Source organism: Antennarius striatus, chromosome 20 (assembly GCF_040054535.1).
Source record: "Antennarius striatus isolate MH-2024 chromosome 20, ASM4005453v1, whole genome shotgun sequence".
Lineage (NCBI taxonomy): Eukaryota > Metazoa > Chordata > Actinopteri > Lophiiformes > Antennariidae > Antennarius > Antennarius striatus.
In genome coordinates, this window is record NC_090795.1 from 398,265 (window position 1) to 421,352 (window position 23,088).

Consider the following 23,088-nt stretch of genomic DNA (forward strand, 5'->3'; position numbering starts at 1 on the left):
AAACCTCCATCCTGAGTGTGTTCTCGGTCGCCATGGCAGCAGGGTGTTGATGAGGTCCCAAGACGGTTGGCGAGGAAGGATGAGTGAGTTCCCTGACCTCCGTCTCCAGAGGCCGGCGGCGGTGGGTTCAGGTACCGCTGTTTGTTTGAGTTCCTCAATACTCCTCCATCTGAGCTGGTCAGATAATAAATATATTAATAACAGAACAAGCAAAGAGTCCGGTCTCTAAAATTAAATCAATCACACTAGTTACTTCATTCAGATTCTAAATGATTCTAAATTCAACTTGAAATTTATGAGTAATTTCCAGCAAGTCTAACATCTTTAACCTGATATATATAATATATATATTACCTATATTAGATATTATCCTATTATATATAAAATATTGTCCTGTTTATAAAATATCCTATTATATATATTATCTTGTATATATAGATATTGTATGACATATAAAATCTTTCCCTATCATATGAAAAATTGTACATATTGTATATTATCTTACTGTATATAAAAACATCCTATTACATATATATATATGTATAACATATAACATATATTAAAATATTACCCTATTAAATACATAATACACTATCTAGAAGGGGAAAGAGCGCCTCCTCCTGGCCATCAGGCCTCACAACATAAACCTGCAGTTGGTCCCATTTGGTGAGTGATGACGTCACACCCGATCACGTACAACAACATTTATTCATGTCGTTCATTTTCCTCCGCTGTATCCGCCATAGCGGGTCACGGGGAGCTGGACACTATCACAGCTGGCATAGGGCGTGAGGCGGGGGACACTCCGGGCACGACGCCAGTGCACAACGGCGACACACACAACCACGCACACACTCACTCTTATGGGCAATTTGGGACCGGCCAATCAACCTGAAGTTCTTGTTTCTGGAGGGGGGAGCCCCCCAGACACGGGGAGAACACGCTAACTCCACACAGAGCGGGACTTGAACCCAGAACCGCCTTGATGTGGGAAGACAGCGCTACCCACTGCGTCACCGCGCCGCCCCCAACAACAACATGTATGACATATAAAATTATCAATTGGCCAATCGGGGCAGGAGGAGGGTGAGGGGCGTGTCTGGATCTCCGTGCGACCTGTATGTCAGAGGTCATCCGATGGGGGCGGGGTCTGTCCGCAGGCCGGGACAGACAGACGGCCTACTTCTCCTGAAGCAGACCGGAAGCAGACGACCTGCTCTAATTGCTTCTATTTTAGCGTTCCGACTGATTTCAGGAGAGTCGCTGAAACGTGACCTAAAAACACGTCTGCGTCGGCCTCGTCTTCATCAGACCTTCATCACAGATCACTCAGGAGCACACGGATGAGAAGGTGTGATGAGGACGGATGAGGAGCGGCGAGGAAGGCTGGTGTTCCTGTGGAGCAGCGCTGCCTCCTGCTGGAAGGGTCGCGGTACTGCAGCGGGAAACAGGAAATCGCCTACAGGGACCGCGAACCTTACCCCCAGGCTGATCCCGCCCTCCAAAGGCTGCGTATCTGAACCTGAACCTGAACCTAAACCAGAACCAGAACCAGATCCTTCGTCACAGTCGGAACAGCCCTCCAGAAGACCTGACGTCTATCTGCGATAACGGTTGAGAGGCAAAATGTCTTCACCTCAAATCTGAAAGCAGAAGTTCCTTCAGAATCACCGAGAAGGTGATGGACTCATACCCGGAGTCTGACTGGATGACAGACTTCAGAACCTCTGGCCAACAGCAGGAACTCCTGCAGCAACTGAAATCCTGAGTCCTTCAGGGCTACGCTACCCAGGTCCAACTCATCCAGAACCTGGTCTGACATCTGCAGCATGTAGGCCAGACCTGAGCAGTGGATCTCTGAGAGTCTCTTCTCTGACTTGTTCTCTGACCTGAGGAACTCTTGTATCTCCTGATGGACTGATTGGTCCTTCAGCTCCATCAGACAGTGGAAGATGTTGATGCTCCTGTCAGGAGAGATGTTGTTGCTGTTCATCTCTCTCAGGTCAGACTGGACAGCAGACTGGACTGGTCACTCAACTCCAACTGTGTGTACAAGAAGGGGCAGAGCAGGATGTACTTCCTGAGGAGGCTGGCCTCCTTCAACATCTGTCCTAAGCTCCTTCTCATGTTCTATCAGTCCGTAGTCTCCAGTGTGCTGTCATACGCCATTGTGTGTTGGGGTGGGGGGGCCAGGAAAAGAGATATGGACCGTCTGAACAGACTCATCCGCAGAGCGGGCTCAGTGGTCGGGCTGAGCCTGGACTCTGTGGAGACGCTTCTGGAGAGCTGGACCATGTCTAAAATTAAGGCCATCATGAACAACACCAGCCACCCCCCCCCTACACACCACCTTCTCCCAGCAGAGGAGCCCCTTCAGCAACAGACTGCTGTCACACAGCGCCTCCACAGAGAGGCTGAGGTCCTCCTTCGTGCCCCGTGCCATCAGGGGGTACAATGACTCTCTCAGGAGGAGCGGGGGGGAGGTGGCGAGGTCAGCACGGGGTTGAAAATGGATTTAATTTAATTTAATTTAAATTTATACTGTTGTATATATATATATAAAATTTATTTATTTTTTATACTGTTTTTATATTTTAATTCAATTTTATACTGTTTAGATTTTATTTTATACTGTTTATATTTTAATACTGTAATATTTTTAAATTTTATACCGTTTATATTTTTAGTTATAGTTTAGTATATAAGTCCTGTTAGTGCTGCATGTGCCTGTCTGTTAGTGTAATGTATGTCTTGTGGTATGTCCTGTGATGTCAGTGTTTCCTTTTCTCCTGGTGTTTATCCAGTATTATTTTTTATGTAATGCCTGAGCAGTGGATATATACAATTTCCTCCGGGATTAATAAAGTATCTATCTATCTATCTATCTATCTATCTATCTATCTATCTATCTATCTATCTATCTATCTATCTATCTATCTATCTATCTATCTATCTATCTATCTATCTATCTATCTATCTATCTATCTATCTATCTATCTATCTATCTATCTATCTATCTATCTATCTATCTAGGTAGACAATGGCTCTCTGTAAGACTCTTGGACTGTTGTCCATCTGACCCAGCAGACCCCCTAAGAGTCTCTGGTTGGACTCCAAAGACAAGCCATGAAGGAAGCGGACCAACAGGTCTAGGTGACCATTTTTATTCTCAAAAGATTTCTTCATTGATCTTTTCAGAAAAGCATCCAAAGTGACATCGACCCGTTTTCCTCCCAGGAACGCCTTCAGAACCTTGGTGTTCCTGCTGGTGTAGCAGTGGATCATGTAGACTCCAGCCAGGAACTCCTGAAGGCTCAGATGGACAAAGCAGTAGACGCTTTTCTGGTGGATGACACACTCTGTCCTGAAGATCTCTGTACAAACTCCTAACTTCACCAAGACTTCTGAGACATCAAGACCACACCGCTCCAGGTCTTCTTGGTAGAACATGATGTCTCCTTTGTCCAGATGTTCGAAGGCCAGCCTCCCCAGCTTCAGAAGAAGATCTCTGTCAGCCTCCATCAGCTCCTGTAGACTCGTCTCCTGTGCTTCACCGGACCTCTGCTTCTTCCTCTTTATCAGGACCATCAGGAAGTGTGAGTACATGTCTGTCAGGGTCTTGGGCAGCTCTCCTTCTGGGTCTGTGGTCAACATGTGGTCCAGAACTGCAGCAGTGATCCAGCAGAAGACTGGGATCTGACACATGGTATGGAGGCTCCTGGAGGTCTGGAAGTCTGGACAGTCTGAAACTTTTAAACATGGACTAGAGCCCAGACCTGGGGGGACATCTTTGTGGGAAAATTACTGGATTAGGAGAATTTATTTTCTTGAAGACAAGACGATCAGTAATCGTCTGGTTTTATCCCAGCTGGCCACAGGTGAGAAGTGGGGTACACCCTGAATGAGTCACCAGCTCAAGGTGAGTCAGGAAGTAATACGATAGTGATAAATAGTAATGTTATTATAATTATTAATAATAATAATACACTAAACAGTGATGTTTCCATTTAAATCTAGTTTACCGTCCAGAGCTAGATGCTAACGGGCAGCAGGGGGCGCTGTTGACTCGGACGCGACCTCGACGTGATTCATCATAAATGAGCAACGTGAGAACAATAGATGTGTTTGTTTACACTTAAATCTCTACTTTCAAGCAGGAAGTGTAACTATAAACGCTCATCTTCTGCTCTCCTCCATCTACTAACTCCTCTTCCTCTCCGCCACGTTTCTGCTCCTTTCTAAAGACGAAGACCAGACCGGGAAGCTGTTCCGCAATGTGATTGGTCCAAAATCACGAGAGCCCGCCTTTGACTCCGCCCGCTTCTGCGTCTGTGGCTGTGATTGGTCCAGACTAGAGTCGATCCCGGTTACCATGGCCTTTGGCTCTGCCGTGAACGGGAGCGGACACCGAGCAGAAGCGTTGTTTCCGTGGCCCCGGTAGCTCGTTAGCCGTTAGCTGCTAGAGGATCCGCGACATGACCCAGAGGAGGAACTCCAGAACCCACCCCAGGAAAGGTTGGTCCGGTGTGTGTGTGTGTGTGTGTGTGCGCGTGTGTGTGTGTGTGTGTGTGTGTGTGTGTGTGTGTGTGTGTGCGTGTGTGTGTGTGTGTGTGTGTGTGTGTGTGTGTGTGTGTGTGTGCGTGCGTGCGTGCGTGCGTGTGTGTGTGTGTGTGTGCGTGCGTGTGTGTGTGTGTGTGTGTGTGTGTGTGTGTGTGTGTGTGTGTGTGTGTGTGTGTGTGTGTGTGTGTGTGTGCGTGTGTGTGTGTGTGTGCGCGCCGCGGACAGGCGGAGCTGCCTCCGGCCGTCCTGCAGAACTCCCTCTGCCCGTCCGGCTGTTAGAACGCTTCTCCTGTCCGCCTCACGTCCGACCTCCACAGAACCGAACTACCGGTCTGGGGCGGATCTCCTCCACATCATCCTGTCTCCGGCTGGTGTGTTGAGTCGCTAACCGGAACACCCACAGCTGGAGCGGTCATTAATCCGTCTGACTGGGGCTGAAACCGGGTCTCCTCCGGGCGGATGAAGGCTGGTTGGGTCGGACTAAAACTGGTTTAAATTAAAGAATAAACTGTTTAATCATAATTCCTGTATGCCGAACTGACAAATGTCCCCCAAGCCCCCGTTGGATCACTTTTATTAGTTCAATGAACTGTTTGGGTTGTTTTCACTGAAGAAAACGTTAAATTCCTGAAATTTTATATTGACTTTTGTTTGAAACAAGTCGGATCCTAAACCTGTTAGCTGGTCACAATAACAGAATATTTCAGTTTTAACGTGTTGAACATAATTAGTGATCCCGATGTGTTAACGATAACTAGTCCAGTTAGCAGGAAGTGGCTAGCGCTAACATTAGCTAACAAGCTAATAACTTTCATCAGTTTGTGGTGACGTCACTGAAATAAACCCGCGTGTTGTGTTCACACTGTTTACACCTTCACACTCCTGGTGTGTGTGTGTGTGTGTGTGTGTGTGTGTGTGTGTGTGTGTGTGTGTGTGTGTGTGTTCAGCCCCCGTTAGCACTGCGTCTAGATGTAACTAAATGACGTCAGAGTCAAACAGGAGGTCAGAGCGGAAACCAGACAAACTGTTAGTATTGATTGATTATCAGTTGATCAGTCGATACGCACCAATCTCAGATCTGATCTTTAACGCGGCTTTAGTTCGTTTTTGCACACATTGCGTCTTCTTATGAAGACGTGACGTCATCTCTTTTGTTGTTGCGTGAATCAAGCGTGACATCCGCCTCTACAGAATGACGTCACAGCACCGCTGGAGGAGTTTGGATGAGACCCTCCACACACACACACACACATCAGTGTCAGGCCGGAAGCGTTAATGCGTTGTCATGGTAACCGTCACGTGGTTTTCAGAGGACGACACTCAGTTTGCATTTCTAAACCCACAAGATGCTGTTGTATAAACAAGAGGTCAAACAAATAAACCTGTTGCCATGGCAACGACCCCACATCCGGGGGTTCACGGCTGATCGGTCGCCCGGTCGATGTGTGACATCACCGTTCTGCAGGTCATGATGTCACTGAGGTGGTCGACCGGTTTGTTAGCATGTACAACGACTGGGGTTTGGAGGCGTGGCTTTGTTCTGGCAGTGAGGTCACTTCCTGTTGTCATTCTAGCAGTCAGTAGCTGTGTGTGTGTGTGTGTGTGTGTGTGTGTGTGTGTGTGTGTGTGTGTGTGTGTGTGTGAGTGAACAAATAAGAGTCAAGGTTATTCTGTGTCCTCGCTGGCATCTCACACACACACACACACACACACACACACACACACACACACACACACACACTGTTTGTCAGCTCTAATAATAGTGAGGATCAGATTTTGGTGGGGGGGGGGGGGGGGGGGGCTCCTGAGCCGTCCTTGGTTCTGATTGGCTGATGGGTCTCTGGGGTCGCTGCTCCTTCGGGTTCTGGTTGAACTCCCTCTGGAGTCCTGGTCTGAAGCGGTTCTGGTTTGGACCGGTCCCCGTCTAGACAGGTCCCATGCAGCGCCACGGCAACCATAGCTCCGCCTCCTCCTCCACGGTTCCGATAGAGGAGGTCCACATGCAGGAGGAGGAGGAGGTGTACCAGGACGAGGAGCCACTGATCCAGGAGGAGACGGGTGTGTTCAGACCACGTGTGGCTGGAGCTTGTTCTGGTCTGGTTCTGATCCGGTTGTGTTTAGTTCTTGGACCGGTTCTGAGGTCCAGATGGACCAGAGGGGTTCTCTCTGGTGTCTCTCTGTTCCGGGTCGTCCTGCCCTGACCCGGGTCGCGTCAGCCTTCAGGGGTCACCCTGTTTCCTCTGGTGACCCGGAGAGCAGGAGTCAGCTGACCTGCTACTCTAGTTGTCCTGCTATGCTATCCGTCATGCTATGCTATCCGTCATGCTATGCTATCCGTCATGCTATGCTATCCGTCATGCTATGCTAGCTCTCACAGATGACGGTTTTGTTGCCCCAGCTGATAATCTGACGGGGGTTTTCTCATCTTCCTCAGAGGCGAAGACGCCTCCAGCAGACAGCAAGAATGGAAGGAGGACAGAGAGAGGAGGAGGAGGAGAAAGAGGAGGAGGAGACGTGGGCGGAGCCTCCAGGTCCCCCGTGTTCAGCTGGTTCGTGGTTCTGGCTCTGCTGGGGGTCTGGAGCTCTGTGGCCGTGGTCTACCTGGACATCGTGGACTACGACCGCGTCATCGGTATGTCACACTTACATCCTGTTTCAGGAGCTAGCACCTCTTCTTTGACTTAGCTGCTTACTGCTACTAGCTGCTAACTGCTACTAACCGCTAACTGCTACTAGCCTTTGGTCCTCTGTGTCTCTGCATGCAGCCAGAGCTAAAGACTTTCACGGGAACCTCTCTGAAGTTCTGCAAGGTAAACATCTGTCCATGCTGTTATCGCTAACGACGCTAATGGGAGGGTCTTTATGTAGTGGCTACATGCTAACACATGGGACTGGAAGCTCACAGCTAATGCGATGTACCCCCCCTCCCCCCTCAGGGAAGCTGAAGGCCTACGACACCGATGGAGACGGAGACTTTGATATGGAGGACGCTAAAGTGCTGCTGGGTGAGTCCCTCTGATTGGTGGACGTGTGATGTAGGCGTCGTTCAGTCGTGTCCCAGTGCCTCTGCCTGAAACCAGTTTGACTCCGGTTTAAACCAGACCAGAAACCAGCCTCAGACACAACAACACAACAGCCTGAGGGGCTCCGCCCACGGGGGCGGGACATCTGATTCTGGGTGGAGCCAATCAGTACTGATGACATCACTAAAGCAGTCCAGGTTCACACAGTGAAACAGTCCAGGTTCACACAGTGAAACAGTCCAGGTTCACACAGTGAAACAGTCCAGGTTCACACAGTGAAACAGTCCAGGTTCACGCAGTGAAACAGTCCAGGTTCACACGGTGAAACAGTCCAGGTTCACACAGTGAAACGGTCCAGCTGTGGTACTCTTTGTGTGTTGTGGCGCCGCCGGTTCGTCCGACCCGTTAAACGGTTGAAGCACTGCTGCAGTAACTTTGGAGTAACTTTCTGAGTCACTTCTTGCCGTGTTCGGTTAGCGATGCTACGCTAGCGGCACTGCAGACGTCAGTTGAAGCTGCTGAAGAGCAGAGACTTAGATTAAAGATGGCCGCCTCTTGTTTGTGATGAAGCAGACAGGAAGTCAGGAGTGGACACAGGAAGTGAGACAGTTTGTGTCGGTGCTCCTCATGTGGCTCCTTTAACTCGTTCTCTTTCTCTTTCCCACTTCATCCTTTCCTTCCCTCATCTCTTCATTTCCTTCCCTCTTCTTCCTTCTTTTATTTTGGTAACTTCCTGTCTTCCTGTGGACACCCCTTCTTCCTGATGCGTCACCCTTCTTCCTCCCATCCCGTTGTTCTTCTCTCCTCCGTCAGGCGTGTCCAAAGATGGCGGCGGTAGCGCCGATGCCGAGTCGCTTGAGGAGGTTCTAAATATATTAGCAGAGGAGGGCTCTGATTGGATCTCTGGCTTCCTCACCTTCCTGTTTGACGTAGTGTCTCCGCCCCAAGAGGAGGAGGGCAAGGAGGCGGCTTCTGAGGGGCAGGAGGAGGGAGGCTCCGCCTCCTCTGATGAGGTCAGAGGTGTCCTACTGGACTGCCAGAACCCGTAGACAAACAGAAAGTGTGGCGACCTCTGACCGGAGAAGACCGGACTGGGACTGGCCGGTCCATCTGGAGGAGGACGGGGGGTCTGAGGACCTGACGGAGAACAGGCTGGGGTCCACTGGGGGTCCAGACTGGTGGCTGAACCCTTTGAAGAGACAGTCCTTCATCCTGAACCTCCCAGGATGCACCTCTGTGGTCTTCAGTGTCATGTGTTGTTTGAGCGTCCAGTCCGACAGGAAGTGATGTCATGTCTCTCTCCACAGACGATGATGGTGAATAAAGTGAACAAAGGTGTCTGTGTGGCCGAGGCTTTCATGGACCCGTCCGCTGGGGGCGTGTCCAGAGGGGGGGTGACCCGGGTGACGTCACCTGGTCACCAGGTGTGACCGTCACGGCTGAGCCAGTGGCGAGTCTGCTGCTGTTCGGTCGGGTTGATGGAACGCCATGACGACGCGCCAACCGCCTTGGGTTGTTGGGTGTTGTGGGCGTCGCCCGTTGGCGGCGTTGTCATTGGATGTTCAGTATCAAACGCTCTGATCTCATCCTAGATGAGAAGAGGAAGGAGGGGGCGGAGAGAGACGCGACCCCGCCCACAGGTAGAGTTCAGGTTCACGTCTAGAGAACAGGAAACACGAGTAACGCTGGGCTCGGTTTACGCCTGACGGGCTGGTTCTCTACTTCTGTGGTAGACGAGACGGCAGCAGGAAGCAACGCGACCACAGGTAGCCGCCGGCGGCGGGCTAACATCGCTAACCCGACCCCCGATGGTGTGTTTAGCATGATCTAACAACAGAACGACCTGCTCTGATCTGGTTTCCACGCATCTCCCTTCATGTGTGTGTTTGAGTGAATACTGGCCTCTGATTGGCTGCATCTCCCTTCATGTGTGTGTTTGAGTGAATACTGGCCTCTGATTGGCTGCAGCCTCCAGACTAATTCCTGACCCCCCAGCTGGTTCTAGAAGCTAGAGACCAGAGTGGAACGTCATAGCTACTGTTGACTTTTAATTTAGCTAGCTTAGCATTAGCCTTCTGTCGCCTGTAGACGACCGTGACGACAGGAGTAGAACTTTATTGATCCCTTCAGGAGGTTCCGTCAGGGGAACGTCTCCGTCACACACAGCAGTGAGTACACAAACCACAGAGCACCAAAAGCACCAGCACGCAGAAAGTAGTAGAAGTCTACCAACACCATGTAGAAAGAGTAATGAACAACCCACCAACAAAATACAAGTAGAAAGGCATTAATAGGCATAGGAATAAAAGGGCATAGATCAACAGGCCTACAGAAGCATGGCTGGAGTGGAGTGTCTGCTTTGTTTACATTGTTTATGGTCAACAACCTCACGTGGAGACGACCACGCCCTGATTGGGACTTCCTGTCTCCTGACGTTGATGTCTAACACACTGGGTGCTGTGTGTTGTCATGGTAACAGCCGGGTGTCGATGAACTGTGTTTGATTGACGGTCGCCACCTTAAACCCGAACCTCAGGCCGGCCAATCCGAGGCGCCAGGCTGCGCTCCGCCCTGAAGGCGGAGCTAAGGACGATCCGGGAGAGGATGGAGGCCAAGAGGATTGCTCGCATCGCCATGGAGGAGATCAGAGCCTTCCTCGCTGAGGAAGAGGAGGAGAGGGAGGTGGCCTGGAGGATGAAGATGAAGATGTTAGAGGAGAAACAACAACACCTGAGGGAGGAGAGGAAGAAAGAGGAGGAAAGGATGGAGAAGGAAAGGATGGAGAAGGAAGAGAAAGAAAGGATGGAGAAAGAAAGGATGGAGAAGGAAAGGATGGAAAAGATGGAGAAGGAAAGGATGGAGAAGGAAAGGATGGAAAGAGAGAAGGAAGAGAAAGAAAGGATGGAGAAGGAAAGGATGGAAAGAGAGAAGGAAAGGATGGAGAAGGAAAGGATGGAAAGAGAGAAGGAAGAGAAAGAAAGGATGGAGAAGGAAAGGATGGAAAAGATGGAGAAGGAAAGGATGGAGAAGGAAAGGATGGAAAAAATGGAGAAGGAAAGGATGGAGAAGGACAGGATGGAGAAGGAAAGGATGGAGAAGGAAAGGATGGAGAAGGAAAGGATGGAGAAGGAAAGGATGGAAAGAGAGAAGGAAGAGAAAGAAAGGATGGAGAAAGAAAGGATGGAGAAGGAAAGGATGGAAAAGATGGAGAAGGAAAGGATGGAGAAGGAAAGGATGGAAAAGATGGAGAAGGAAAGGATGGAGAAGGAAAGGATGGAGAAGGAAAGGATGGAGAAGGAAAGGATGGAGAAGGAAAGGATGGAAAAGATGGAGAAAGAAAGGATGGAGAAGGAAAGGATGGAAAGAGAGAAGGAAGAGAAAGAAAGGATGGAGAAAGAAAGGATGGAAAGAGAGAAGGAAAGGATGGAAAAGGAAAGGATGGAAAGAGAGAAGGAAGAGAAAGAAAGGATGGAGAAAGAAAGGATGGAGAAGGAAAGGATGGAGAAGGAAAGGATGGAAAGAGAGAAGGAAAGGATGGAAAAGGAAAGGATGGAAAGAGAGAAGGAAAGGATGGAAAGAGAGAAGGAAGAGAAAGAAAGGATGGAGAAAGAAAGGATGGAGAAGGAAAGGATGGAAAAGATGGAGAAGGAAAGGATGGAGAAGGAAAGGATGGAGGGGCAGGCAGAGAGAGAGAGGAAAAGACTTGAGGGGATGAGACTGGAAAGAGAAGGAGTCTCTACGGGGGGAGAGAGGGATGAAGGGGAGAGACAAGAGATGAAGAAACAGGTCAGAGAAGAGAGGGATGGGCTGGAGAGAGAGAAGGTGGAGGAGAGAGAACGTCTGACCAGAGAGGAGGAGGCCAAAGAGAAGGAGAAAGAGAAGGAGGAGAGGCTGGAAAAAGAACGACTGTCCAAAGAAGGAGAGAGAGGAGAGAGAGAACGGCAGAGATCAGAAATGGAGAGATCAGTGAAGGAGAAGCAGCAGAGAGAGAAGATGGAAGGAGTGCAGATGTCTGTGGGACGAAAGGGTCAGGGGGGGGGAGAAGAGGGCGAGAGGGAGACAGTCCCCCAGAGGGGGGAGAGAGAGACAGTCCCCCAGAGGGGGGAGAGGGAGACAGTCCCCCAGAGGGGGGAGAGGGAGACAGTCCCCCAGAGGGGGGAGAGGGAGACAGTCCCCCAGAGGGGGGAGAGGGAGACAGTCCCCCAGAGGGGGGAGAGGGAGAGAGTCCCCCAGAGGGGGGAGAGGGAGACAGTCCCCCAGAGGGGGGAGAGGGAGACAGTCCCCCAGAGGGGGGAGAGGGAGACAGTCCTCCAGAGGGGGGAGAGAGAGACAGTCCCCCAGAGGGGGGAGAGGGAGAGAGCCAGAAGGGAGGGGGGGGTGACGGAGGTGAAGAAGCCCCCCCCAACCAAAGCCCTGTCGGCGGAGGAGAGGAGGACGGAGCGAGCGTCTCCATCACCAATGACCAGAGGAAGTAAGAGGCTCAGAGATGACGTCACACACGGTGCTGGACTCTTGATTGGCTGCAGGGTGAAGAGGGGCGGGGCCACCACACAATGACTCCCACCCCTCCTTTCCTGATGGAGCGAGGGATTCCTGTTTTTGGCGCCAGGCGTTCAGGACGTGTGGGCGGGTCTGCTTCCCAGATCACGTGAAAAACCCTGGGGCTGCTGGGAAAAAGGGGAGGAGCCCCATCTGTTGTTTTTGTTTGGTTGATCTGAACTTTGTTAGTTAGCTTCATCGTTTATGGGGGGGTTGGGGTTCTACCTTAGGGTTGGGGTTAGGGTTCTACCTTAGGGTTGGGGTTAGGGTTCTACTTTAGGGTTGGGGTTAGGGTTCTACTTTAGGGTTGGGGTTAGGGTTCTACTTGAGGGTTGGGAGTTAGGGTTCTACTTTAGGGTAGGGGGTTAGGGTTCTACTTTAGGGTAGGGGGTTAGGGTTCTACTTTAGGGTAGGGGGTTAGGGTTCTACTTGAGGGTAGGGGGTTAGGGTAGGAGGAGCTTCATTCATTCTCAGGGTGGTTGTAGAACGTGAGCTGCAGTAGACGGTAGAGTTCTGGTAGAGTTCTCTAGAGTTCTAGAGGCTGGTTCTAATCTGTTCCGGGTCAGGTTCTGGTTGGGTCGGGGACACGACGGGTCGTCATGTCAACCGCTGGTGAATAAATCTCACCTTTCAAACAGAGTTCTGTTTGTTGGTCTTCATTCTGGGTCAGAAGTTACACACCCTGTTGGTGTCCCACTTGGTTCTTTGTCCACCAATGTCTTCAGGGTTCTGTAACTGTCCCACCTTAACCCCGCCTTCTACATAATAATGCTAATGTTAGCTTGATGGTCTGATGGACTGAGAACATCTAATATGTCAGGTCATGGTCCTCCAGAGCTGTTTAAATCAATCCACTGGACTTTAAGAAAGTTTCTTGAAGACGTTTCTCCTCTCATTCGAGAGACTTCTTCAGTTCTGGTGGTGGCTGGTCAAGGAGTTGGGGCCAGACCAGAGACCACCAGAACTCCAGAGGCCTCTGGGATGAGAGGAGAAACGTCTTCAAGAAACTCTCTTCAAGTCCAGTGGATCGATTTAAACAGCTCTGGAGAACATCTAAGGTTTCATTAAAGGTACTGGTACACCGCTGTAACCCCATAGTTAACATAGTTAACACCTGAAGAGGAGACTAGTTAACACCTGGAGAAGAGACTAGTTTAAACACCTGAAGAAGAGACTAGTTTAAACACCTGAACTAGAGACTAGTTTAAACACCTGAACTAGAGACTAGTTTAAACACCTGAAGAAGAGACTAGTTTAAACACCTGAAGAAGAGACTAGTTTAAACACCTGAACTAGAGACTAGTTTAAACACCTGAACTAGAGACTAGTTTAAACACCTGAACTAGAGACTAGTTTAAACACCTGAAGAAGAGACTAGTTTAAACACCTGAACTAGAGACTAGTTTAAACACCTGAACTAGAGACTAGTTTAAACACCTGAAGAAGAGACTAGTTTAAACACCTGAACTAGAGACTAGTTTAAACACCTGAACTAGAGACTAGTTTAAACACCTGAAGAAGAGACTAGTTTAAACACCTGAAGAGACTAGTTTAAACACCTGAAGAAGAGACTAGTTTAAACACCTGAAGAAGAGACTAGTTTAAACACCTGAACTAGAGACTAGTTTAAACACCTGGAGAAGAGACTAGTTTAAACACCTGAAGAAGAGACTAGTTTAAACACCTGAAGAAGAGACTAGTTTAAACACCTGAAGAAGAGAGTAGTTTAAACACCTGAAGAAGAGACTAGTTTAAACACCTGAAGAAGAGACTAGTTTAAACACCTGAACTAGAGACTAGTTTAAACACCTGAACTAGAGACTAGTTTAAACACCTGAAGAAGAGACTAGTTTAAACACCTGAACTAGAGACTAGTTTAAACACCTGAAGAAGAGACTAGTTTAAACACCTGAACTAGAGACTAGTTTAAACACCTGAAGAAGAGACTAGTTTAAACACCTGAATAAGAGACTAGTTTAAACACCTGAAGAAGAGACTAGTTTAAACACCTGAAGAAGAGACTAGTTTAAACACCTGAACTAGAGACTAGTTTAAACACCTGAAGAAGAGACTAGTTTAAACACCTGAACTAGAGACTAGTTTAAACACCTGAACTAGAGACTAGTTTAAACACCTGAACTAGAGACTAGTTTAAACACCTGAAGAAGAGACTAGTTTAAACACCTGAAGAGACTAGTTTAAACACCTGAAGAAGAGACTAGTTAAACACCTGAAGAAGAGACTAGTTTAAACACCTGAACTAGAGACTAGTTTAAACACCTGAAGAAGAGACTAGTTTAAACACCTGAAGAAGAGACTAGTTTAAACACCTGAAGAAGAGACTAGTTTAAACACCTGAAGAAGAGACTAGTTTAAACACCTGAACTAGAGACTAGTTTAAACACCTGAAGAAGAGACTAGTTTAAACACCTGAAGAAGAGACTAGTTTAAACACCTGAAGAAGAGACTAGTTTAAACACCTGAAGAAGAGACTAGTTTAAACACCTGAACTAGAGACTAGTTTAAACACCTGAACTAGAGACTAGTTTAAACACCTGAAGAAGAGACTAGTTTAAACACCTGAACTAGAGACTAGTTTAAACACCTGAACTAGAGACTAGTTTAAACACCTGAAGAAGAGACTAGTTTAAACACCTGAAGAGACTAGTTTAAACACCTGAAGAAGAGACTAGTTTAAACACCTGAACTAGAGACTAGTTTAAACACCTGAAGAAGAGACTAGTTTAAACACCTGAAGAAGAGACTAGTTTAAACACCTGAAGAAGAGACTAGTTTAAACACCTGAAGAGACTAGTTTAAACACCTGAAGAAGAGACTAGTTTAAACACCTGAACTAGAGACTAGTTTAAACACCTGAAGAAGAGAGTAGTTTAAACACCTGAACTAGAGACTAGTTTAAACACCTGAAGAAGAGACTAGTTTAAACACCTGAAGCAGAGACTAGTTTAAACACCTGAAGAAGAGACTAGTTTAAACACCTGAACTAGAGACTAGTTTAAACACCTGAAGAAGAGACTAGTTTAAACACCTGAACTAGAGACTAGTTTAAACACCTGAAGAAGAGACTAGTTTAAACACCTGAACTAGAGACTAGTTTAAACACCTGAAGAAGAGACTAGTTTAAACACCTGAAGAAGAGACTAGTTTAAACACCTGAAGAAGAGACTAGTTTAAACAGCTGAAGAAGAGACTAGTTTAAACACCTGAACTAGAGACTAGTTTAAACACCTGAACTAGAGACTAGTTTAAACACCTGAAGAAGAGACTAGTTTAAACACCTGAAGAAGAGACTAGTTTAAACACCTGAACTAGAGACTAGTTTAAACACCTGAAGAAGAGACTAGTTTAAACACCTGAAGAAGAGACTAGTTTAAACACCTGAAGAAGAGACTAGTTTAAACACCTGAACTAGAGACTAGTTTAAACACCTGAACTAGAGACTAGTTTAAACACCTGAAGAAGAGACTAGTTTAAACACCTGAACTAGAGACTAGTTTAAACACCTGAACTAGAGACTAGTTTAAACACCTGAAGAAGAGACTAGTTTAAACACCTGAACTAGAGACTAGTTTAAACACCTGAAGCAGAGACTAGTTTAAACACCTGAAGAAGAGACTAGTTTAAACACCTGAACTAGAGACTAGTTTAAACACCTGAACTAGAGACTAGTTTAAACACCTGAACTAGAGACTAGTTTAAACACCTGAACTAGAGACTAGTTTAAACACCTGAACTAGAGACTAGTTTAAACACCTGAAGAAGAGACTAGTTTAAACACCTGGAGAAGAGACTAGTTTAAACACCTGAAGAAGAGACTAGTTTAAACACCTGAAGAAGAGACTAGTTTAAACACCTGAACTAGAGACTAGTTTAAACACCTGAAGAAGAGACTAGTTTAAACACCTGAAGAAGAGACTAGTTTAAACACCTGAAGAAGAGACTAGTTTAAACACCTGAACTAGAGACTAGTTTAAACACCTGAAGAAGAGACTAGTTTAAACACCTGAAGAAGAGACTAGTTTAAACACCTGAAGAAGAGACTAGTTTAAACACCTGAACTAGAGACTAGTTTAAACACCTGAACTAGAGACTAGTTTAAACACCTGAAGAAGAGACTAGTTTAAACACCTGAACTAGAGACTAGTTTAAACACCTGAACTAGAGACTAGTTTAAACACCTGAAGAAGAGACTAGTTTAAACACCTGAACTAGAGACTAGTTTAAACACCTGAAGCAGAGACTAGTTTAAACACCTGAAGAAGAGACTAGTTTAAACACCTGAACTAGAGACTAGTTTAAACACCTGAACTAGAGACTAGTTTAAACACCTGAACTAGAGACTAGTTTAAACACCTGAACTAGAGACTAGTTTAAACACCTGAACTAGAGACTAGTTTAAACACCTGAAGAAGAGACTAGTTTAAACACCTGGAGAAGAGACTAGTTTAAACACCTGAAGAAGAGACTAGTTTAAACACCTGAAGAAGAGACTAGTTTAAACACCTGAACTAGAGACTAGTTTAAACACCTGAAGAAGAGACTAGTTTAAACACCTGAAGAAGAGACTAGTTTAAACACCTGAAGAAGAGACTAGTTTAAACACCTGAAGAAGAGACTAGTTTAAACACCTGAAGAAGAGACTAGTTTGAATGATTGAAACCAACTTTAACTTCTAATCACTGAACAGGATTGAAAGACGCAGCGACTCCACCTGTGGGAACCTCACCTGAGGACGGTACAGGTGAGGACACACACACACACACACACATTTTCTGTCAGCTGACACCTGGTAAACGGGTGTTCACCTCATTCCCACCTGTTGGCCCCTCCCTTGGGGCGTGTCCATCTCACCTGACCCCAGCTGACTGCAACTGATCCAGGTGTGCCGGCCTCCGCCCAGCTTCTCTTTCAGCTTTGAGCAACCCAATGGGCCCAGTGGGCGTGGTCTGCTGGGACCGGTCCAGTGTGGACACCTCAGGTGGGGGGCGGGGTTGATCCTGCTGAGTCAGCAGGAGGTCTGTCTCACCGATCGATCAGCTACCCTCTAGCTAGCATCAGATAGCAGCTGTCACCTTCGAGCTAATGGTAACTGTTAGCATGTGTGCTGCTGGGGTTCCTCTGAACAACAGGTGATTTATTGATTGATCGACCTAACATCAGGTGTGAACTGATGATGTCATTGTTGGTGTAACCTATGCTGAACACCTAACCTGCTCCAGAGCAGGATGAGTTCAGGATAAGATCAGCAGGTATAACAGCCCCACCTACTGACCAATCAGAGCTCAGCAGGTATAACAGCCCCACCTACTGACCAATCAGAGCTCAGCAGGTATAACAGCCCCACCTACTGACCAATCAGAGCTCAGCAGGTATAACAGCCCCACCTACTGACCAATCAGAGCTCAGCAGGTATAACAGCCCCACCTACTGACCAATCAGAGCTCAGCAGGTATAACAGCCCCACCTACTGACCAATCAGAGCTCAGCAGGTATAACAGCCCCACCTACTGACCAATCGGTTCTCCTGAAAACGGGCCGTCCGTTCCCTGAGAACCCGGTGGATCTCGGGTCACAGCTTGTGTGCAGAGCGCTCAGGCAGAGAGAATATTTAGGGATGGCTGTAATCCGGTGGGATTGGCTGAACAATGACTGTAGAAAGGTAGAGGTTTTGGGGGGAGGGGTTACATTACATCTGTCAGCTGCTGGAGCCTCACATCAGGAATGGAACGCACCCCAACCCCGCGCTGACAGCCCCCCACAGTGTGCATTGACCTGAGGGTCTTTGACACAGTTCATATATTTCTGAGTGATGTTGGTAATTATTATGATGTCCTGAAATCCCTCGTTGGACGGGTTACAAGCAAGACACAGATAGAATGTCATTGATCAATGATTTGTTTCAGTAGATCATGGATTGATTGATTGATTGATTGATTGATTGATTGATTGATTGATTGATTGATTGATTGATTGATCGGTACTTTAATGTATCGTGTTGGCGATGCTGAAAACCTGTGAAGAACACAGTACGTAGAGCTGTTCATAAGGTCACGGGGCTACGATCACATGTCATAACCAAACATGTGGTTCACACACACATGTATGAACACACACACGTTACTGTAGTCAGATACACAAGTGCATCATAGTGGGGCAGTAATATTATAATGGCACTAACTTCCTCATTGACGCAGTCGGCCATGTTTTCCCAGAGATCCTTGCTCCGTTTGGCAGCTGCAGCTGTGTTGCTGATTGCCTGGATTATTGATTTGTATTGATCGTATTTATTAATTATTATTGTTTTATTATTGTATTATTATTGTATTATTGGATTGAATTAGTGAGTTGATAGCCGGCTTTATGGTACCGAAAATCTGGAGGGTGGATGTCTGGGTAAGTGAAGCCAGATAAGGAAGAGGAAGCCTGACTAGGTTAATCCAGCTTTGTGGGACAGGACTCTGGTCTGCCGCCACTTGGCGTTGACGTTTTCACCGCTGTGTCCAAAGAAACCCAAGAGCGTCTGGCTGCAACGACCAATCAGCAAGAGGAAGACCCCCAGGAGGCGGAGCCAGCAGAGGACACGCCGTCCGAAAGGCCACCTGTAGACAGTGTGTCAGGTGCGTTTATTAGCTGTTTGCGTGATGCTAATGCTGCTGTTTGCATGATGCTAATGCTGCTGCTTCAGCTAGCTGCGCTTCAGACTGTTTTTCTCTTATCTGCTCAGCAACATGGCCAAAAGTAAGTGGACAGTGTGTGTGATGCGTTATGACATCACAGTAAATGGCGTTGTGTGACTGGGTGGGTGTCGCCCCCTGCTGGTGATCAGCTGAACATTGGCGGCGTCTCTAAGACCTTCTTTGTCCACGAACTTTTGGCTGGGTTGTGTAAACACCGGACTGTTTGTTTGTTTACTGCGTCTTGAATGGCCATCTCTATGGTCAGCTGACGTGATGATGTCATCGCTGTTGCCTCCAGGCGCTGGCTCTCAGGACGTGGAATCTGAAATCCAAGGTTGGTTGTGATTGGTCGCTGCAGGCCGCTGCATGTTGAATGAGCCTCACCTGCCTCTCACGCCAACTTCCTGTGTGAACAGGAAGTTGGCGCCCATTTGATGACATTCCTGTGTTTTGGTTTCTCAGCTGCCGTCCCCCTCCCACCACCGCTGGACGAGGGCTTTGTGCCAGGTGTGACCGCTCACCTCCTGTTTGGTTTGGTTTAGTGGGCGGGCTGTAGAATGCAATGCTAGCATAGAGACTTGTTTAGCCAGCATGTTAACATGAGCTAGCCACATTAAACTTTGTGGGCGTCGCCAGCCAGCCAATAGCGGCTCAGGTGACTGACTGACATTTGTGTTCCAGATGATCCTCAAGACAATTCATTTCCTGGTGAGTAGAGCCCGCCTTTGCCCCGCCTCCTCCTCCTCCTCCTGCTGATGTCACTCTTCTCCTTCCAGACGACCTGGGCGACGCCATCGACACGACCGGAGGTGAGACGCCCACTTCCTGGATCTCAGGTATTGTGACAGGTAGTGCCGACCGAAGCCTCCATGAAACTGTTTCCTGTTTCAGCTCTGATGGAGGAGGCGGAGCCAGTGGCGGGGGCGGAGGAAGAGAGCAGAGGTGAGTCAGGCAACAGACAGGAAATGATGTCAGGTCACCGCTCTGCCACACTCCATGTCTCAGGTCTTCATGCTAAGCTACGCTAACAGCTGCTGCCATTACCTGTCGCCTGGGTAACGGTGACAAAGCGGAACTCCTCCCCCTTCTGGTTTTGTTTACTTGTTGGGATGAATGTTGTTTACACAAACAAACCAGGACACGAGGCTCATGGGACGCTTTACCTCCTGTCAGGGCCAATGAGAGGAGACGACCGGTCAGAACCAGAACCTCAGAGTGAAGCAGTCAGGCAGGTGGAGGTCGGTCCAGGTGAGGGGTTGTTTACTGGTGAACCAGTAAACAGACTGGTGAGGAGGAGGAGGATGAAGGTCTGAAGCAGCTCTTCTTCTGTGTTGTTTATCCTCCAGCCAAGAAGAAGAAACCGAAGCTGCTGAACAAGTTGGATAAAAGCATCAAAGCTGAGATCGACGGCGCCGAGAAGCTACGCAAGAAGGTTTGTTTACAGCAAGACGATGACATCACGCCTTGATGATGACATCACGCCATCCTACTGGACGTTGTAACATACTTCCTGTTTCCTGGCGTTGCTATTGTACTTTCTGTTTCCTGGAAGTTGTAACTTGCTTCCCATTGACTGGATATTGCTAACGTACTTCCTATTTCCTGGATGTTGCTAACCTGCTTCCTGTTTCCTGTCAGGGCCAGCTGGACGAGGCGCTGCGGGCGTTCGAGGCGCTGGTGCGGCGTTACCCCCAGAGCCCCCGCGCCCGCTACGGGCAGGCCCAGGTAGGAACGGGAACGGCGAGAAGGCGGCGCCCCTGGGAACCCTGGGCCGGCGCTAACCTGTGTGTGTGCAGACGGAGGACGACCTGGCGGAGAAGCGGCGCAGCAACGAGCTCCTGCAGAGAGCCATCAGCAGCTACCGCGACGCCGCCGAGCTGCCGGACGCCACGCCCGACCTGCTGAGGGCCGCCCTGAGGCGCCGCGCCGAGAGGCAGCAATTCCTGGGTACGCCGCCCACCGGGGGCCACGCCCCGCTGTGTGATCACACTGCCCCAGCTCACTCGTCTCCATGGTTACCCGTCAGGTCGGATGCGGGGCTCCCTGGCAACGCTGGAGCGGCTGACCCAGATTTTCCCAGAAGACATTGGGCTGAAGAACGACCTGGGCGTCGCCCACCTGTTGCTAGGCGACAACAAAGGTGCAAAGCAAGTGTACGAACAGGTGCGTGTGCCATCCCATCATGCTCTGTACTGCTGTCTCGGTCTGCATCTCTGATTGGTCGTCTTGACATCTGCGCAGGTACTGGCGGTCGTCCCCGGCAACGGCTTTGCTAAAGTTCACTACGGGTTCATCCTGAAGTCGGAGAACAAGATCGCAGAGAGCATTCCCTACCTTAGGGTAAGCAGGGGGGCGGGGCCGCATGGGGGGCGGGGCCACACCCAGGGGTCACCCACCCATGCCCCTCCTCCCTGCAGGAGGGTCTGGAGTCGGGCGAGCCGGGGACGGACGACGGGCGCTTCTACTTCCACCTGGGTGACGCCCTGCAGAGAGTCGGAGACGAGAGCGTGAGTAACGGACACACACACACACACACACACACACACACACACACACACACACACACACACACACACACACCAGGTGGAGCCGGATCCCTGACCCGACCAGCTCCTAGAGAGGCTCTACAGCTAACGCTAAGGGTTAGCTGGCGGTGGCGCGTTTGAACCACATCTAGTGGGCGTGGCCAGAGGGAGCTCATTAACATATAACGACCAGACAAACAGGAAGCTCATTTCATGGGTTTTCAATGGAATAGAACAACACTGTAGCTGGACGGGACCGTCAGCTGACATTAACTGTCTGTCTGCCCCCCCGTCTGCCTGCCCCCCCGTCTGCCTGCAGGCCTACCACTGGTACGAGCTGGGGCACCAGCGGGGGCACTTCGCCTCGGTGTGGCAGCGTTCTCTCTACAACGTGGACGGGCTGAAGGCGCAGCCCTGGTGGACCCCCCAGGAGACGGGCTACACCGACCTGGTGAAGGTGGGTGTGTCCGCGTCAGGTGACCCGGTTTAACTTGGGTTAAACACGTTTAAACCGGTTTAAACGCGTCCTTAGACCCTGGAGAGGAACTGGAGGACGATCCGGGACGAGGCTCTGGCCGTGATGGACCGCCGGACCGGCTCCTTCGTCCCCGAGGAGGAGAACCTGAGGGAGAAGGGCGAGTGGGGGCAGTACACGCTGTGGCAGCAAGGTACCGACCCCCGCCCCGATCCATCCCATAATAATCCACCGGTCAGGACCTGATCGGGTTCTTCTGGCTCTTCCAGGGAAGAAAATTGGTAACGCGTGTCAGGGGGTCCCCAGGACCTGCGCCCTGCTGGAGCGCTACCCCGAAGCCACCGGCTGCAAGAGAGGACAGGTACCCCCCCACCCCGATGGTTCTGACGGGGGTCTGCCCCCCCAACAGGACCGGGTCCTGACGCCTCTGGTCTGTCTGCAGGTGAAGTTCTCAGTCATGCAGCCGGGGACCCACGTGTGGCCCCACACCGGCCCCACCAACTGCCGGCTGCGCCTGCACCTGGGCCTGGTGGTGCCCCGCCCGGGCTGCAGGATCCGCTGCACCAACCAGACCAGGTGTGGCTCCGCCTCTCCCTGTTCCTGGACCCCGATAGGTCCGCTGGAGGCTGCGGTGGGAGGGGCCGATGCTAACGTGTGTTTCCTGCACAGGGAGTGGGAGGAGGGGCGGGTCCTGATCTTCGACGACTCCTTCGAGCACGAGGTGTGGCAGGACGCTAACGGCTACCGCCTCATCCTCATCGTGGACGTGTGGCACCCGGAGCTGACCCCCTACCAGCGCCAGACGCTCAGCCCCATCTAGACCTCCCGGACACGCCGGCGTCTGGGGGGGGGGGCCGACCCGAGACCCGGCCAGAACGAGACCGACGGGACCAGCTGCTACATGCTAACCGCTAATGGCCCGTCTCAGCGGGACGGACAGGATTTTTTTTTGTGGACAAACTACTAGTCGGATCCGTCGGATGAAGGACGGAGATGAAGTTACTACTGACCGCCGACGACCCCCCCGGGACTCACTGGAGCCCCCTGATGGAAGGGTGGGCGTGTTGTCCAGACGTCACTGAGCCTCGCTGGCGTTTCCTGCCTTTCTGTCAAAGCCGTGATGATGTCATGAGGGGGCGGCGGCTTCATCACGTTTGGCACAAAAACACACACAAGATGATTTATATTTATAAAAAAATAAAAAACACCAAAAAAATCTGAACTTGTTTTTCAGCGTCTGATGCTAACAGGAAAACCAGGTCGCTAGC

General features: G+C 49.6%; 2 protein-coding genes across 20 annotated transcripts; one reads left to right on the plus strand and one right to left on the minus strand.

Moving 5' to 3' along the window:
* Positions 1 to 3,021: 3,021 nt before the first annotated feature.
* Positions 3,022 to 3,809, minus strand: LOC137587874 (protein NLRC3-like). Its single transcript, XM_068304549.1, has one exon. It carries the CDS (start codon positions 3,703 to 3,705, stop codon positions 3,022 to 3,024), a length of 684 nt encoding a protein of 227 aa, XP_068160650.1. The 5' UTR covers positions 3,706 to 3,809.
* LOC137614042 (aspartyl/asparaginyl beta-hydroxylase-like) lies at positions 3,784 to 23,046 on the plus strand. Of its 19 annotated transcripts, none has more exons than XM_068343498.1 (25): positions 6,426 to 6,618; positions 6,995 to 7,192; positions 7,326 to 7,370; positions 7,497 to 7,565; positions 9,176 to 9,223; positions 9,317 to 9,349; positions 16,831 to 16,884; positions 18,650 to 18,760; positions 19,086 to 19,154; positions 19,283 to 19,327; positions 19,502 to 19,528; positions 19,597 to 19,629; positions 19,712 to 19,762; positions 19,958 to 20,068; positions 20,167 to 20,252; positions 20,459 to 20,545; positions 20,617 to 20,767; positions 20,847 to 20,983; positions 21,062 to 21,160; positions 21,238 to 21,327; positions 21,665 to 21,802; positions 21,878 to 22,013; positions 22,090 to 22,181; positions 22,263 to 22,396; positions 22,490 to 23,046. In XM_068343498.1, exons 1-25 carry the CDS (start codon positions 6,498 to 6,500, stop codon positions 22,638 to 22,640), a joined length of 2,316 nt encoding a protein of 771 aa, XP_068199599.1. In that variant the 5' UTR covers positions 6,426 to 6,497; the 3' UTR covers positions 22,641 to 23,046. The 19 variants fall into 19 exon arrangements, with proteins under 19 accessions (XP_068199597.1, XP_068199598.1, XP_068199595.1 ...); XM_068343502.1 differs by having other exon boundaries at positions 19,994 to 20,068; XM_068343500.1 differs by having other exon boundaries at positions 19,119 to 19,154.
* The last annotated feature ends 42 nt before the right edge of the window (positions 23,047 to 23,088 follow it).